We start from the raw sequence: 11,866 nt of genomic DNA, 5'->3' as shown, positions 1-11,866 counted from the left end.
CACTCAGTAGGAGCAGGAGGATCTCTGTGAGTTCAAAGCCAGCCTGGTCTACATAGTGAATTCCGGGACAGCCAGGGCTACACAGTAAGACCTTACCTCAAACAAACAAAAATAGAAATAAATTAATAGTAAGAACCTGGTTCTGTGGTACAATTCCTAACATACCCAGTCAAAAATATTTTACAGTTTATTAAACTGATGTGCTGCTTTTCAAATGTGTTTATTGACCATGGGGTGGCACATGCCTTTAATTCATCCACTTGGGAGGCAGAGGTAGGTGGCCCTCTGAGTTTGAGGCCAGTTTGGTCTACATACTCAATTCCAGGACAGAGAGGATGACATACTAAGACCCCATCTCAATAATACGATTAAAAAAAAAAAAAAAAAACTATTTATAATACTTTGAAGTTTCTCTCCAAAAAGTTTTTCTAGTTAGAAAGAAGAGACCAGTGTGGCCCCTGACAGATTCATGAAATAGTCCATATTGATCTAGGTTGGCCTTAAACTCCTGGGTTCAAGTAATCTTCCCGCCTCAGCCTCCCAAGTACCTGAAACTACAGGGTACATTTCCTACCCAGATCTCTTGGTGGCCCATTTTGAGCTGGCTTCAATGTACATACCACCAAGTCATTGCTGTCTCTTTAATTTACTCTTTACAAACAAACAAACCTCTTTTTTGGTATTATTATTTTCCCTATGAGATGGAGTAGAGAAAAGAAATTGTCTTTCTCCCATCCTCTGTTCTTCTGGGCAACTCAGAGCCTGACTTTTTAAAAAAATTACATTTAGTTATTTTTATTATGTGCACATGCATGGGTCATGGGCAGGACCTGCAAGAAGCAGTGTGCATGAGGGGATCAGAAGACAACTTGAGAGAGAGTCAGTTCTTTCCTTCTGTCACATCTCGGAAGTCTTTAAACTCAGATCAGGCTTGGCGGCAAGGCTCTTTCCAGCAGAGCCATCCTGCCAACCCCGAAAGCCTGACTTTAGGTAAACAATTTGAACTTACAAAGAGCTTTTGTGTGAGGCTTCCAGTTATGAAAGAGGATCAATGCCTGTGATTTTCCCAGAGACCTTCATTGGGGGCCTGGCCAGCTGCTCACTGTCTCGGGAAGGTCATTCTTCTGCTGCCTGGGGTAAGGGCCAGTGTTTGGAATCTGGAGGTTTGCTGCTGGTTTGTGGTCACCTCCCAGTCCTGTGCACCCCCTTCCTAGCCTCCTCTCCCTTTCCTACTGTTAGCATTTTTTGATGTCATCCCTGCCATTGTGAGCTGACAGTCCCTCCCAGCCCTGGAGGACATGCTAAACCATAAGCAAGCAGGGAGCTGGAGCCGGGAGGTTGGGGGGAGCCCTGGTTCCACCAACACCTTGGAGTTGGGCTGGGTCTGTGTGGAGCCCCAGAGATGTTCCCCAGCCCATTCTTCTTAAGAACCAATGAGTAAAATTAGGGGCCTCCCTCCTGCAATCAGGGACCCAGGCCCTGGAGTGGAACTTGGAGTAGAAGATGGCCTTCTTTGTCAACTGATTCATTCTCCAGAATTCAACTTGTTCTCTGACTCAGTGGTGTTTGAGAGCACCTTTATCCAGGTACCTCCTGCATCTCAGGGATCAGAGTCTCCCCTCCCCGAGCCTGCTCCAGAAGTCATTTCCCTTTGTGCTTGTAGTGTGCAGGAATTCACTGCACACTGCATTCAAAGAGTTATGTAGTGTTTGGAACAAGAGAGAAGTCTTGTTTTGTTTTTGAGTCAGTGTTTTACTATGTAGCCTTGGTTGGCCTAGAGCTATGTAGACCAGGCTGGCCTCAAACTCATAGAGATCCTCCAGCCCTGAGTGCTGGAATTAAAGGTATAGGCTACTACACCCAACTTAAGCATCTTTTTAAATGTTTCGTTGTTGTTGTTAAGATATTTTTTTTTAAGTTTTAATTGTGTATTTGTGCAAGTGAGGGGAGTGCCCAGGGAGGTCAGATGAGGGCACCAGACTCCCGGGAGCTGAAGTTATAAGCCCTTGTAAACTTCCTGACATTGGTGCTGGAAGCTGCCCTCCAGGTCCTCTGTGAGATCAGTAAACACTCAGAGCTGTTTCTTTAGCCCTGGAAGCAGCCTCACGGAGCTCAGTTTAACTGTATCAATGGTGATTGTCTAAGCAAGCTCTGTCTGAGACCTTGGAACAGCAATGCAGGGCATCCCCTCTGGGCTTTGGCAGTTTAAAAATGTGTGTCAGACAGCGGGGATCTGTGGCATTCTCTGTGGGAATCATGGGGGTTTGGGCAAGAATAAGAGCAGGCTGAGAAACTTGAAAAGTACCCAGGTTAAGGTCGAGAGACTAGACTGGAGGGGCTAATGTCGGGGACCCACTTAAATGAAGGGGGAAAGTGGCAGGGAGTTGTAGGGGGATGGGGGGAATCTTTCCAGGTAGGCGTAGGAATTCAATCTGAGAATCTCACAGCAACGAGCTACTTCCCATTACAGTACCAGCTTGGGAAAACTGTGTTCAGTGTTTCCACCTGTGCTGCCTAAGTAGACACCTATGTTCCTGGGATATAGCTGGGATATAGCTGGGACTAGCTTGAGCTAGCAAGCCTGGAGTGAGGGAGCAGTAATGTGGGATCCAGGCTGCTTCAATGCAGGCTGTTTCAATTTTTAGTCACCCCTCATTATGTGTGATACTTTTTAAAAAAGATTTATTTCATGTTTATGAGTACACTGTAGCTATCTTCAGGCACACCAGAAGATGCCCATTACAGATGGTTGCAAGCCACCATGTGGTTGCTGGGAATCGAACTCAGGACCTCTGGAAGAGCAGTCAGTGCTCTTAACTGCTGAGCCATCTCTCCAGCCCATGGTAGCACTTTTGGCCTCTTTGTTCTACATGATGTAACTTCGAGGTTGTTGAGAGTCTCCAAATGGACTCTACTCATGTGAGACCTGCCTCTCCCTGAGATGACTCGCTCCTCAGTTGATTCCACTTCTTCCCCTCTCCCTGTTTCCAATGTCGCTGTCACCCTGTGACCATGCCAGAGTGGGCTAGTTCCCAGCATTTATTGAGCGCCCTCTCTTGGTGGATATGACCCTCTGCTTTGTAGGGACTACAGATCCTGTTTCATAGCACAGGCTCTGAAAAATGTCCCTTTTTTTTTTCTCCCCAAAATCAGAATTCATTTTTTTTCTCAAAGCATTCCTTGGTCAGGCTGGTACGAATTAATTTCAGTCTTCCTTGGGGTTTCCCCGTTGCCCCATGAGATGCACAATTGTCAGGGGTGCTCGGGGGCCTAGAACACTGGGAGACGGCTGCTGGCGGTGGGAACACAGGTGTCTCTGCTTATGTTAGCTATGGCTCCTAAGCACTCCCAGCTTTGGTGTTTCTCTGCTCTGAGCTGACACAGTGTCCCTGGTCGGGATCCACTGCCCTTGTCCTGCCATGGCCCCCAGGTACTTTGGGGAGCAGAAGTCCTTGTGACATTTGAGTCCCTGCCACAAGCTGCCCTCTCTTATCTGAGGGAAGCTCCCCAGCCTCCCCCTCCCTCATGGGAGTTTCCTTGGTGTTTTCCATTCTGTAGCTCTTTCCACACTCTCTTCCTCCTGTGGACCCTTTCTTCCTCCTATCAGACCCCTTCCAGGTCATTAGAAAGCTGTGCTGCTTTCTCTGACCCAGGGAGGGAAGTGTAAAATTTCCCATACTACTCAACCTTTTTGGTTGTTTTCTTTTTTTTTTTCTTTTTCTTTTTTTTCTTTGTTGGCTCCTTTGTTGTTTTAAGAGAGGGTCTCCTGTAGTCCAGGCTGCCCTCTAACTCCCCATGAAACCAAGAATGACCTTGAACTCCTGATTCTCCTGCCTCAACTCCCAAGTGTATCTTTTCAAAGCTAACTGTGTGTTTCTCTACACAAAGCAGTACTATACAAGGTTATTGTTGTTCACAAAACTTTATGTCTGGGTGTCTGGGGAGAGCAACAAAAGAAACCAGTAGCAGTTAATGGTCTAGCTCACCCAGCTGAGATGGCCCTGCCTGGTGTCTGCATCCTTCCATGCCTTGTCTATCTCTTTCTGACCCGAATATCTGGGGCTGACTTCCAGGTCACTAAGCAAGGAAACTGGATGGATGCCTATGAAAAATCTGCCACTATAATCCTTGGAGTAACCTCTTCAGTGCCCTCCTTGCCACTCCCTAATATCCTCCTGATGGCCAATGTCACCTGGCCTCACGGTCCGTTTTCCACCTGTAGCACACTTGGTGCCCCTGTCATCACCCTCAGCAGGTAAAGAAAGGCGGGAGGGTGGGGCCGGAGCTGGGGGATGATTGGCAAGTGTATGCATACGGTGCAGGTGGGCAGGCTTCAAATGGGAAGGAGGGGTAGTGCTCCAGGGCAGTGCTCCTCATGACCCAATGCACATTCTTGCAACACTGTTCCTGTCTCCAGCTCAGTGTTTGAAGATCTTGGCTTCCCTTTAATTTTTAAGGTTTTTGTTGGTGGTGTTGATTTGTTTTGCTTTTGGTTTGTTGGATTTTTTTTTTTTTTTTTTGAGACAGTGTCTATGGATGTCACCTTATCTTGCCTGGAACTCATTTATAAGAGTTCATGAGGAGCTCAGCCTTGGTTTCCCGGTATTTTGTCAGTGTAGGTGTGGGAGATTTTCAAAGAGAAGATAGGAAAAAACGATTTAAGAAAGGAGCTAATGACATGTTTGCTTTTGTTCTCCCCCTCCCCTTTCTAACTTTGGGAGTTGTTTCTCTTTACTTTGTGGGGTCTGGGGATTGAACTCATATCACTAGACTTGACAATAAGCACCTTCACCTTTGGGGCCGACTTGCTAGCCCATAAATGGAGATAGTAAAGTCAAATAGAGCTATGAGATATCGAGATTGAAAAAAAAAAAAAAAGATCTTACCAAACCCAGCATGGTAAGCCTGGCTGAAGAAAAAGGGTAGGGGTTGTTGGAGAGACGGCGCAGAGTAAGTTAGAGCCCTTGCTGCTCTTCCTGAAGTCCTGAGTTCAGTTTCCAGCACCAATGTCAGGCAGTTCACAGCCACCTGTGACTCTGACACACACTTCTAGCTTCCAAAGCACCTATGTACATGTGACATTCACACACACACACACACACACACACACACACACACACAATCTTAGAAAAGGAAAAGAATAAAAAGGTTAGTGATGTGGCTCGGTTGGTAGACTATATGCCTAGCGCGCACACAGCCCTAGCTAGGTTCAGCGCTGCATAAACTGAACATGGTGGTACCAACCTGTAACCCCAGAACTTGGGAGGAGCAGACAGAGTATCAAAGAAAGGAAAAGAAGAGGAAAGAAATAAAAGAGGAGAGAAAGGAAAAGAAAAGTGTAAAGGCTTAGCATATAGGAGACACCCACCGTTCCTACCGATTGCTGCAAGGAATCAAAGATGTAGGGAAAGGCTTAAGATGCAGCAAGAGCTCTCTGTTCTAACGCCCGCCCGCTCAGGAAGACTAGCAAACCTAGAACATTTTCCCATGCGTTCTGCTTTCTGACCCAGGCTCCTGTAGTTTATGCTGGTCTCCGCCTCCTAGATGAGAGTAGCTTTAAATGCCCAGTCCTCCTGCCTTAGTCACCCAAGTGCTGGGATCACCACTGTGCCCAGATCACCGCACGTGTGCTCTCTCTGTGTGTGTGTGTGTGTGTGTGTGTGTGTGTGTGTGTGTCGGGGTGCAGGGCCAGAGGATGTGTTAGATGTCCCGGCTTTACCATAATCCGTCTTACTGCCTTGAAGTGGCCTCTCACTGAAGCCGAAGCTCACTGGTTTGCCTAGATTGACTGGCCAGTGAGCTCCCAGGATTTACCTACCCGTTTTGGCATCCAGCCCTGAGGTTACAGGCATACATGACAACCCCTGGCTCTTTAAAAGCAAAACAGAACAGAACAAAACAAACAAACAACCATGGGGGTGGGGGAGAGAGAGAAAAGAGCAAGGGAGCAAGAGAGAGCCAGAGAGCGAGGAGGGGACAAGCAGCCCCTTTTACAGTGGGTCAGGCCTACCTGGCTGTTGCCAGGTAATTGTGGGGCGGAGCTTAGACAGAATGCTAACACTTGGGATTCAAACTCAGGCCTTCATGCTCCCTCCCAGGATACACTCGATACATTCGTGCTTCAGGCTATCAAATACCTCCCCCAATCACTCACAGAACTTCTCCAAGGCTTTACTACAAAATCTGAAAAATTAATTATACTTACCTTTCCCAGTCCAAGAGGTCTATGAGCATTTAGTGAGATATTATGCACCGATATCACTGATGGTGATTGATGCGGGCAGATTCTATTTATTTATTTATTTATTTATTTATTTAGAGACAAAATCACATAGCCCAAGCTGAACTTGCCCTTAGCTCCCAAATGTTAAGATTTAGGCATACACCTAAAGGCATGCGAGATCTTACTAAAGAACAAAGGTCCTGCAAATAAATGAGAAGGGACTCAGATCCAGCAGCCATTCCTAGTCCTAGGGCAGGAGCATCCTCCAGGCAGCAGCAGAAGGCACCAACACACGAATCCCCTGCCTGTGTCCAGGATTCTTCCCCTGAAGTATGTGGAGCTACAAATCTATGACCAGACCCAGCGCATCCTTCGGGTTAGGACAGTGACTGAGAAGATCTACTATCTGAGGCTCCACGAGAAACATCCCCAGGCTGTGTTCCAGTTCTGGATCCGCTTGGTGAAGATCTTACAGAAAGGTCTGTCTATCACCACCAAAGACCCAAGGATCCAGTTCACTCACTGCCTGGTGCCCAAGATGCCCAACTCCTCCATCGAAACAACAGTAAGTGGGGGTGCCCCCAGGGTCTGCAGAGAAATAATCAGGAATGTACACATCCGTGTACATACTCACACACTCATATGCACACTCTCATATGTTCCTATATGCAAATGGACACCTGGCCTTTCGTAGATGCAGGTCACTCATCCATGGATCCACTCAATACCTTGGAACAGAAATATTCAAGGGAAAAAAAAATCACTGTTCCCTTCTCCATGTCCCCTGAACAATACAGTGAAACAGCTATTTACATAGTATTGTGTTGTGTGAGGCATGTGCAAAAGCTATGCCATTGCAAATAAGGGATTTGAGTATAGTGGACTTTTATATTGGAGGGGGGTGTCTTAGCAAGGGTTTTACTGCTGTGAACAGACACCATGACCAAGGCAGCTCTTGTATGGATAACATTTAATTAGAGCTGGCTTACAGGTTCAGAGGTTCAGTCCATTATCATCAAGGTGGGAGCATGGCAGCATCCAGGCAGGCATGGTGGAGGAAATGCTGAGAGTTCTACATCTTCATGTGAAGGCAGCCTAGAAGACTGGCTTCCAGGCAGCTAGAACGAGGGTCTTAGAGCCCACGCCCACAGTGACACACCTACTCCAACAAGGCCACACTTTCTAGTAGTGCCACTCCCTGGGCCAAATCCCCATGGATCTTCCGGATAAGCACATATGTTACTGAACACAATGCTGCTGACATTCAGATTGTTCTATCGTGGGTACTCCCCTTGTTTAGGCTCTGATTCCTCACCTCTGGAACACATCTGAACGACTCCTAATATGAGAGGTAAAAGGCGACATCTCCAGTTTTCAGTGAATTGGAACATAGCTACATGTGCATTTGTAGGCTTTTATTCTTTTTGCATTTTTGTAAAGATGGGACCTCACCACATAGCCCTGGCTGGCCTCAAACTCAAGATCTCCCTGACTCAGCTCCCACGACTTCCCCTCTTGATGTGGGTGGAAACAGGTCCTCCAGCACGCTTGACGCTAGACAAGTGTTCTACCTGCTCTATCGCTGAGCTAGGGCCTTTTAATATTTACTAGTTTTTTTTTGTTGTTGTTTTTGTGGTTTTTTTTTTTTTCTTTCTGTTATTGAGACAGCTCTCCCTATGTAGCCCAGGTTACCCTCACACTTTCAGCTATCTTTCTGCCTTAGCTTCCCTAGTGCTGGGATTGCAAGCACACACCACTACCCTGGGCTGAGCTCCTGCAGGGCATGAGGTTTTCCTGGATCTTCCCAGGGCAGAAGCACAGGTGGAAGGCTTGCTAGAGATGGCTCTAAATTTGAGATCTCTTGCCCTGCCTTTATTAAGGTGTGTGGTTTTGGTGGTTTGATAGTCACTGGTTTTGGAGATCAGCAGCTCTAGGGTCCACATTTTACTCTCTGGGTGGCATGGCCTCCACAGCACATCAGAGCTTCCTGGGAGAGCACAGTGGCTCTGTGGGGAGCAGGGGTGGGGGGGTGGGGGTGGGGCTCTGACTTGCATTTCCCATACAGCCTGAAAGCAGCCTGCCGGCATCCTCCCAGAACAGCGAGACCATAATGCTGCTAGCAGCTGAGCATGACAGAGGCAGTCTCTTAGAACTCTCAAACAAACACCAGCTCTCAGGAGACAGGTGAGTCCTGTGTCGTCAGCCCTACCCTTGCCCTAGCCCAAATTCATAGGGTCTGTGACTCTATCAATCTAGTCCTTTTATTGTAGATAGCTGGAAAATGAGTAAATTAATTCCAAGAAATGTGAACTAATAAATAAGTCAGCTACTGACTCACTAATCCCTGCTCACAAAGGCCTCTCTGGCAGCCTCTTCTTTGCCCTCCCTACCTCTTGGGTATAGACAGTGATCAAAGACTCCTCCTAACTCCAAGTTTCAATTAATTCCCTGATAAACAGCCAAAGATGCAAGTATAAGCCATAGGCTGTTGTCCACCCAGAATTCATTTTTAACATCTCTTTGTGATTTTTTTCCCCAGTGGGAGGAGGAATTTTTTGTTGTCCCACTATAAAAGCTGCCTCTCTGGACAGTCCCTATAGAAAAGCTAGTTCTTTCAGATTGCAAAAACAGCCTCACTTTTGTAGTTAAAAAGTCTGATGAATATTTATACTTTCTTGATATGCTCAACCTGGACCCTTTCCCTTCCCTCCCCTCACTTTTCCTCGTCCCTTCTTCTTTCCTCTCTTCCTTCCTCTCTTCTCTATTCTCTTCTCCCTCCTTTATCCTTTCTTCCTCTCCCCTCCCCTCCCTCATGAGCTTCTTGTCATCTGACTGACTTTAAACTCCAGAACCTCCCACCTCCTCTTCCCAGGCTAGCGTGGGATGTGCTAGCATGGCTTCGTGTATGTTAGTCAATCACTACTCTGTCCACTCAGCCACACCCCCAGTCCTGTCCTCTTTGTCTGCTTGTTTGTCTGTTTTGTTTTGTTTGACTCAGGGTTTCACCCCGTACCTCTGAATATACTTGAACTTGCCATAATCTTCCTGCCTCAGCCTCCAAAAAATTTCCTGAAGTTATGGCTCATTGGTTAAGAGCACTGAGTCCCCATACCCACATGACAGCACAGGACTGTCTGTAACTCTAGTTACAGGGGATCTAGCAGGTTTTTCTGGCCTCCTTAGGCATCAGGCACGCAAGTGGTGAGCAGACACACATGAAAACAAAACACCCTGTCTTAGTTAGGGTTTTATTGCTGTGAACAGACCCCATGACCAAGGCAACTGTTATTTAAAAAAAAAAAAAAAAAAAAAAAAAAAAAAACCAGCATTTAATTGGGGCTGGCTTACAGGTTTAGAGGTTCAGTCCATTATCATCAAGGAAAACATAGAAGCTTCCAGACAGGTGTAGCCCAGGAGGAACTGAGAGTTCTACATCTTTATCCAAAGGAAATCAGAAACAGACTGTCTTCCAGGCAGCTAGGAGGAGAGTCTCAAAGCCCATCCCTACTGTGACAAACCCTCCAACAAGGCCACACCTCTTAATAGTGCCACTCCCTGGGCCAACCATATTTAAACCACCACACACCCATGCACATAAAGTAATAAAAATATTTATGTTTTCCTAGCGGAAGACACGGTCATCACTTTCTCTTACCGTTTCCTAATGATTTAAGTTGATTTTTCCTCTTAAAAGCTTTCTTGGGTTATTTTGCTGTTGTTCTTTGGGTGTTGTGTTGTGTTGTTATTACTGTTGTTCTATGAGGCAGGAGATGACTTTGAACTACTGATCTGTCCTGTTTCTACTTGCCAAGGATGGGATTACAGGAGCGCATGAACAGACCACCATGTTGGTTCCTGTTGGTTTAGGATTTTTTTTTTAAGTTTTATTTTTATTATTTTCTGAAAGTGTGTGTGTGTGTGTTGTTTTGGATTTTTTTTTTTGATTGGTTGGTTGTGTTTGTTTTGTTTTTGTTTTTGAGACAGTGCCTCACTGTTTAGCTCTTGACTGGCTTGGAACTCACAATGTAGACCAGATTATCTTTGAACTCACAGACATCTGTCTCTGCTTCTTTAGTGTTGGGATTAAAGGCGTGCACCATCAGGTCCTGCATTGTTTGTTGTTTTCTAAGACAAAGTTCCACTATGTAACTCTGGCTAGCCTGGAACTTGGGGCCTCTGGCAGACAAATATGTGCTCTTAACCACTTAACCACCAGCCTTTACAAATAGTATATTTAAGGATAATTTTTTGTGTGGATGGGCATTTTGCCCATAGTAACTGTGGAGTCCAGAAAAGGACATCAGAATCTCTATAACTGGAGTCATGGACAGGTTAATATGACATGTGGGTACTAGGAACCCAACCCAGGCCTTCTGGAAGAGTAGCAACTGTTAACTGCTAAGACGTTGTTCTAGCCCTTAAGTAAGTTTTTAACAATTATTTCCTTCTTTTCTGTTGCCTTTTATGATCTGGGAATCTCTGGACTCCCTCAGACACACTGATACTGCGGCAGAAACAGACAACTCCAGCAATTGCAAGACAACCCCGCTGGTGACATCTTCAATTAGTATGCCCATGAGAGCTGCTTTGACCCACAGTCTCTGGGAACAAGAGGACTCAACTGAGAACTTCCTGCAGGCTCCTGTAGCTAGCTCCCTAGGAGAGAACTTTTTGGGACCCTAATACCTAGCCAGAATGGGGTGTCAGCCTTGTGTTCTACACTCTTGCTCTGCCTCCTACAATGCTGCTTCCCACAGTGGGCCAAGTAACCATGGGAGAGATGATATGGTACTTATGCCAAGATGCTCTTCTACTTCCACCAATAAACCTCCAATGGTGTCCTCGTTGTTGGAGGTTGTGTTTTGGGGAGGCTCTGAACAGTTGGGGAAGGGATGGCTAGAAATCACAGCTTACTCCTCAGAAAAATAAATGAGAAGAAAGCTGTGACACCAAAACAGGAGCCACATGGTTGTTAAGGAGCCACATCGTTGTTAAGGAGCCACATCATTGTTAAAGAACCACATGGTTATTAAGGAGCCACATTGTTATACATTGTTATATTAAGTCTCCATACCTTACAAGAATAAGTTTCTGTTTCCTAAACCTAATATATCCTGCAAACAATGTTTTCAGCCTGTGCTGAACTTGTGACCCCAGGATGTATACCCACCCCTCTGCTTTGCTAAACTCCTGAACACCTATGGTGACGCCCCTTCCACATGACATATTTTTTTTAATTAATTTTAATTTATATGAGTACACTGTAGATGTCTTCAGACACACCAGAAGAAAGCATTGGGTCCCATTACAGATGGTTATGAGCCACCATGTGGTTGCTGGGAATTGAACTCAGGACCTCTGGAAGAGCAGTCAGTGCTCTTAACCACTGAGCCATCTCTCCAGCCTGACACAACATATTCTTATACTTGATCTCCAAGATCAAGATGTAGAACTCTCAATTCCTTTTCCAGTACCATGTGTGCTTGGACATTGCCATGCTTGCCACCATGATGATAATGGACTGAACCTCTATGAAGTTCTATGCCAGCCTAGATTACATGTTTTTCTTTAAATGAGTTGCCTTGGTCATTGTGTCTCTTCATAGCAATGAAACTCTAAGACAAGGAACTCAGGGCTCAAGGA

At 45.9% G+C, this 11,866-nt stretch overlaps 1 protein-coding gene across 1 annotated transcript; it reads left to right on the top strand.

Moving 5' to 3' along the window:
• Nucleotides 1-1,308: 1,308 nt before the first annotated feature.
• On the top strand, nt 1,309-11,062 carry Garin1a (golgi associated RAB2 interactor 1A). Its single transcript, XM_034519564.2, has 5 exons — nt 1,309-1,586; nt 4,074-4,255; nt 6,539-6,788; nt 8,289-8,407; nt 10,717-11,062. The coding sequence occupies exons 1-5, from the start codon at nt 1,434-1,436 to the stop codon at nt 10,904-10,906; spliced, it is 894 nt and encodes a 297-aa protein (XP_034375455.1). The 5' UTR covers nt 1,309-1,433; the 3' UTR covers nt 10,907-11,062.
• Nucleotides 11,063-11,866: the final 804 nt, after the last annotated feature.

This window comes from Arvicanthis niloticus, chromosome 15 (assembly GCF_011762505.2).
Source record: "Arvicanthis niloticus isolate mArvNil1 chromosome 15, mArvNil1.pat.X, whole genome shotgun sequence".
NCBI lineage: Eukaryota > Metazoa > Chordata > Mammalia > Rodentia > Muridae > Arvicanthis > Arvicanthis niloticus.
Note: the sequence above shows the minus strand (reverse complement) of the source record. Positions and strands in the feature narration are given on the sequence as shown.